The 5,877-nt window shown below is 39.9% G+C and overlaps 1 protein-coding gene across 1 annotated transcript; it reads left to right on the forward strand.

Moving 5' to 3' along the window:
- Positions 1–1,671: 1,671 nt before the first annotated feature.
- Positions 1,672–4,403, forward strand: IL5 (interleukin 5). Its single transcript, XM_005888365.1, has 4 exons — positions 1,672–1,815; positions 2,022–2,054; positions 4,070–4,198; positions 4,305–4,403. Exons 1-4 carry the CDS (start codon positions 1,672–1,674, stop codon positions 4,401–4,403), a joined length of 405 nt encoding a protein of 134 aa, XP_005888427.1.
- The last annotated feature ends 1,474 nt before the right edge of the window (positions 4,404–5,877 follow it).

The following is a 5,877-nucleotide window of genomic DNA, read 5'->3' on the forward strand; positions in this document are numbered from 1 at the left end:
AACAGCAAACTCTCTGTGAAATCTTCTGGGGAGAGAAGGCTCTGCTATAATCAGCTTTGGTTTTGAGAGCACCATTTTGAGGGCACCATGACCTAGTCCATTGTGATTCCTACCTCACTACCTCACTCCTGAAGTCTCAAAAAAAAAAAAAGGTTTTTCGAGTGTTCAAACAGAGTCCAAAAGTTTAGCACAAACAAAACCAGATGTGAAGGCTGCCACTGAACTCCCACACTACTTTTACCCTATCTGTTCAGAGGTGTGACTACACACACAGGGCATCGACACAGAACCACTTTGGGAGGCTCACTGAAATTCTCCATCACAAGCCATGGCTTACACCTCCATTACGTGTGCTCAGGCCAGGGAAGAAGGAGGAATGTGGTCTAGAAGAGGGCCCCATTTTACTCCCTCCCGGAATTATGTGGCCTACCCAGGGTGTGAAAGGATTTCCCCTCACTTTGTGGGATGTGAATGTGATGGGTATTTTTGGTTTCCTTCCTAGGATCTAGGTCCCTCTTACTACTACCTAGGACCCTAGATTTCTCAGCTATGCAATTCAAGTGGGATGAAGCCCACCTCCAGCTACATGGAGAGCTAATCAGTATATCACATAGCCCTGGCCACAGTTTAGGGGGGAACATGGGATCAAGGGTGAATAAGGCTGAATTCTAGAACTTATAATTGAGCAATCAGAAAAACACAATTTGCTTTCCTCTGTGGCTCACGAACAGGGTACATATAGATTTAAAAGTTTGGACATCATATTGGGTCTACAGTGACCCAAGGAATGGGTCACTGGCTGAAAATGGAGACAAAAGTCCCTGAGGCAAGCAACGTAAAGGAGCCTCCACCCTGGATCATTTGACTGTATGAGATAACAAGTCCCTCATTTGGCTTCAACCAGTTTGAGTTAGATTTTGATTACTGGCAATAGAAAGAAAGTGAAAGTTAAGTTGCTCAGTTGTGTCCAACTCTTTGCGACCCTGTGGACGGTATCCCACCAGGCTCCTCCATCCATGGGATTCTCCAGGCAAGAATACTAGGGTGGGTTGCCATTTCCTTCTCCAGGGGATCTTCCCAACCCAGGGATCGAACCCAGGTCTCCCACATTGCAGGTAGATGCTTCAACCTCTGAGCCACTAGAAAGGATCCTAATCAAGAGTGCAGTGAACACAACCTGACTGCTAAGTTTTGATGGTCTCTAATCACCATCTTCAATCACCAGTATTTTCAATTTCTTTCTTACAACTGCATTAGAGTTTACTTGATTTGAAACTAACTTCTCAGTATTTACGTATTTCAGCATAAAATTCTATGTAGTGGTTACATTATACTTCTTTTTATACTCATCTTTTAAAAGGAAATTCAATCTTCTGACTTCAAGACATGCAAATGTGGGGCAATGATATATCAGTCTAAGGATTTTCTTTGATAACAAGAAATGTTTTTAAAGGGGAAAAATAGGGATTTTGATTATTATTAAAAGATAAACGTAAAACTATAAGATACAGGCATTGGAAATATTTAGTTTCATGATATGCCACTATTAAGCATTCTCTATCTGATTGTTAGAAATTATTCATTTCCTCAAAGGGAGAGAATAAATTGGTTGGGTATGCAATCTTGTACTATGCACTTTCTTTGCCAAGGCAAACGCTGAACGTTTCAGTCATGAGAATGCATCTGCATTTGACTTTAGTAGCTCTTGGAGCTGCTTATGTTTGTGCCAATGCTGTAGAAAGTACCATGAATAGACTGGTGGCAGAGACCTTGACACTGCTCTCCTCTCATCGAATTCTGCTGATAGGTGATGGGGTAATTTTCTTTTTGATTCCTACAGCCTTTAAAATATATAGGTAATCATTTGTGGTGGCTAATTTTTAAAGATCTGTCATTAGTCATGAAATTATGAGAGAGTTAATACAAATATAATTGATAACCATACGACTAGCAAGCATTTTTACTAAAAGTTACGAGTGTTAGAGTGCTTTTAAAATGAATGTATTTCCTTTCCTTTTCAGAACTTGATGATTCCTACTCCTCAGCATACAAATGTAAGTTAAATCATGATTTGATAAATGATTGAGTGAATAAGTGAATTTCATATTTTAAGCTATAAAGCAAAGTTATCACTGGAATGATTTACTTTTCTCCATTTTGTTTTTATATGTGTAAATACAAAAGTATGTACTTAAAAATAATAGGAGTGTCTTTATAACAAGTAAAATCCATTAAATAAGTGGATCAGGGCCTCTGGTGATGTCAGTTCTACATTTCAAAGAGCCTCGAGTCAGGCATTCTTTTTTTTTTTGGTATTTAATGTCTTTTTTGCTATACTTTAAAAATTAATTTATTTTTAAAATTGAAGTATAGATGATTTACAATGTTGTGTTAATTTCAGGTATACAAAGTGATTCAGTTACATGTCTGTGTGTTTACATATACATTATTTTATATATATTGTTTTTCAGATTCTTTTCCCTCCTTTCCATATGTTATTATAAAATAGAGTGATAGGTGATACTCAATAGGTCCTCGTTGTTTATCTATTTTATATAGAGTAGTGTGTATATGTTACTCCCAAATTCCTAATCTATCCCTTCCTTCTACCTTTCTCCTTTGCTAACCATAAGTTTGTTTTCTATATCTGTGACTCTGTTTTGTAAATAAGTTCCTTTGTATCACTTTTTTAGGTTCGACATATAAGTGATATATGATATTTGTCTTTCTCTGTCTGACTTACTTCACTTAGTATGATAGTTTCTAGGTCCATCCCTGTTGCTGAAAATGACATTATTTCATTCCTTTGATAGTTGAATAATAGTCCATTGTGTGTATATATACACCGCATCTTCTTTATTCATTCATCTGTCAATGGACATTGGCTATTGTAAATAGCACTTCTTTCTACAAAAATCCCATATTCAGTGAGAGGAGCCTCCTAGTCTCCATTCCACTCTATGACTTTCCTCACTTTTATGTCCTTCTGAAACTTGAGCAAGTTAGGGTTATACTTTTAGAATCATGATCAGTAGACATTAAAACATACAATGAATGCCCTATATTAATATGTGTGCCATTTCTACATATTTAAATTATTATGATTATATAAAGGAATTGCATACATTTAACGGAGAAGGTGATGGCACCCCACTCCAGTACTCTTGCCTGGAAAATCCCATGGACGGAGGAGCCTGGTAGGCTGCAGACCATGGGGTTGCGAAGAGTCGGACACGACTGAGCAACTTCACTTTCACTTTTCACTTCATGCATTGGAGAAGGAAATGGCAACGCACTCCAGTGTTCTTGCCTGGAGAATCCCAGGGACAGCGGAGCCTGGTGGGCTGCCGTCTCTGGGGTTGCACAGAGTCGGACACGACTGAAGTGACTTAGCAGCAGCAGCAGCAGCATACATTTAAAGTAAGTCATGGTTGTATTAAAATGTAAAATATATGATTTTATTGCTGCTGCTAAGTCGCTTCAGTCGTCTCTGACTCTGTGAGACCCCATGGACTGCAGCCCACTAGGCTCCCCAGTCCCTGGGATTCTCCAGGCAAGAACACTGGAGTGGGTTGCCATTTCCTTCTCCAAAGCATGAAAGTGGAAAGTGAAAGTGAAGTCGCTCAGTCGTGTCCGACTCTTCTCGACCCCATGGACTGCAGCCTACCAGGCTCCTCCATCCATGGGATTTTCCAGGCAACAGTACTGGAGTGGGGTGCCATTGCCTTCTCCCATATGATTTTATTAGTCTAACTAAAATAAAATTACCAGCTAGAACTACAAAAGGAAACTCATGTGAGGTCAATCAGTATTGTAGTTACATTATACTTCCTCAACATTTTAACTTTGGTTAAGGAGTTAATTTATATCATTTGTAAAACTCCTCAGTTAATTACAAAAATTTTATCTACTTTTGGAAATTATATCTCACTGTGAAGTGGTCTGGAAAAGGAACAAGTAAAACATTCTTTGGAGAACGGAACTCATGTAAACAACACAACTAACTTCTGGGACCAAATTTTTATACCTTGTCTTGATCATTTATTGTTTTTAAATCTTCCTCATTTAGCACCAACTGTGCATTGAAGAAGTCTTTCAGGGAATAGACACATTGAAGAATCAAACTGCACAAGGGGATGCTGTGAAAAAAATATTCCAAAACTTGTCTTTAATAAAAGAATACATAGACCTCCAAAAAGTAAGCTAAAACATTTAGTGGAAACTGAAGTATACTTGTCTGGCTCTGCCTACGTTTATGGGGATTGACAGTTTCCTACAATGCTTATTGTCTGTTCTTTTCACAGAGGAAGTGTGGAGGAGAAAGATGGAGAGTGAAACAATTCCTAGACTACCTGCAAGTTTTTCTTGGTGTGATTAACACAGAGTGGACAATGGAAAGTTGAGCTCTACCTCTTTCGCTGTAGTGAAAGTTTCTGGAGGAGGAGAAGGAGGTTTTAATCAACAAGGATGAGGGCCAACCAATGGTGGAGCCTTAATATTCAGTGTAATTAAACTTCAGAAGCAAAGTAAATATTTTAGGCATACAACAGTTTTACCTCACACAGGCAGAAAGTGCATAGAAACAAAAAATTTAAGTTGTATTTCAGATGTCAGAATCACTGAAGTATTTTCCACCAGTTTGCTCCAGGCAAAATAGATACATATATATATACTTTTATCTATCTTATTTAACATAACATTTTGTAAAATGTCTGTTAATTTAATATTATTTATGAAATAATTGAGAACTTAGAAAATTAATATTTATTTCACCTTAAGCTATGTTTCAATAAAACAAAAATAGACAACCCTAGTTCAGTTTGTTGCTGGCCTTTGTCTTACTCCTGAAGTGAGCACAATCTGGGTGAGACCATGCTGAGTTTGGAGGTCTTTCCCATCTCCTGGGTGGCAGACGTGGCAGGTTGCTAGGTGTGCTGCGGGTGGATGTGACCCAGTGGGACTGAATGGGGAAGGAGGCAGCAGGGACACGGGCAGAGGCTGAAGCCTGGCTTCTGCTCCACTATGCCCAGAGACTAAGATGGTGCAGGCTAAATGGCAGGTGAGGCATGAATGAGTGAATGAACGAATGAATGATTATGAGGGCTGGCCAGAGAATTCAAATGAGTTTCACCACTTCGCTAGGAGAGGAGGGCACTGTAGGAATCTGTATTTAGGTCTCTTTCCAGTCTATGAGAAGCACGTTGCAGACCAGTCGCACTGCCAGTGTGGGGAAGGGGCTGGAAATGCTCTTTGTGGAGCCCGGAGCACTGTGGACCTTGGGGAGTTTTTCACCACACCTGACATTGTGGCCTAACAACGGGCAGAGAAGCACTGGTAGGCAGTTATAACGGGAAGACTCTGTTCTAGAGGTGCCCACCGTCTATATTCCCAGGGAAGAACAGCATTAGGCAGAACAACAACCCAATCAGCCTGTTTACCACTATCGGTACCATATTTGAAAGTTCCTCTGCTTGAGGAAATTTCTGAAGGATTCAGAAAATACGTGTTTTAAAGATGTACTTTAAAACTGAAATCTGGGGTTCGATCTCTGATCTGGGAAGATCCCACAGGCTACGGAACAACTAAGCCCATGTGCCACAGCTACTGAACCTGTGATCTAGAGCCTGGGAGCCGCAACTACTGAAGCCCACATGCCCTGCAGCCCATGCTCTGCAACAAGTCACAGGAATGAGAAGCCCTCCAACCATAACAAGAGCACAGCCCCCGCTCACCGCAACTAGAGAAAAGCCTGAACAGCCAGAAATAAATTAAAAACAAAACAAAACAAAAACCTGAGACCTGAAGGAGAGGCCCAGTAACAACATTTATTATGCCACTAATTCCTTCCTTCGTTTACTGATCACAGGTCCAGTACAG

Source organism: Bos mutus, chromosome 7, assembly GCF_027580195.1.
Source record: "Bos mutus isolate GX-2022 chromosome 7, NWIPB_WYAK_1.1, whole genome shotgun sequence".
Taxonomy (NCBI): Eukaryota; Metazoa; Chordata; class Mammalia; order Artiodactyla; family Bovidae; genus Bos; species Bos mutus.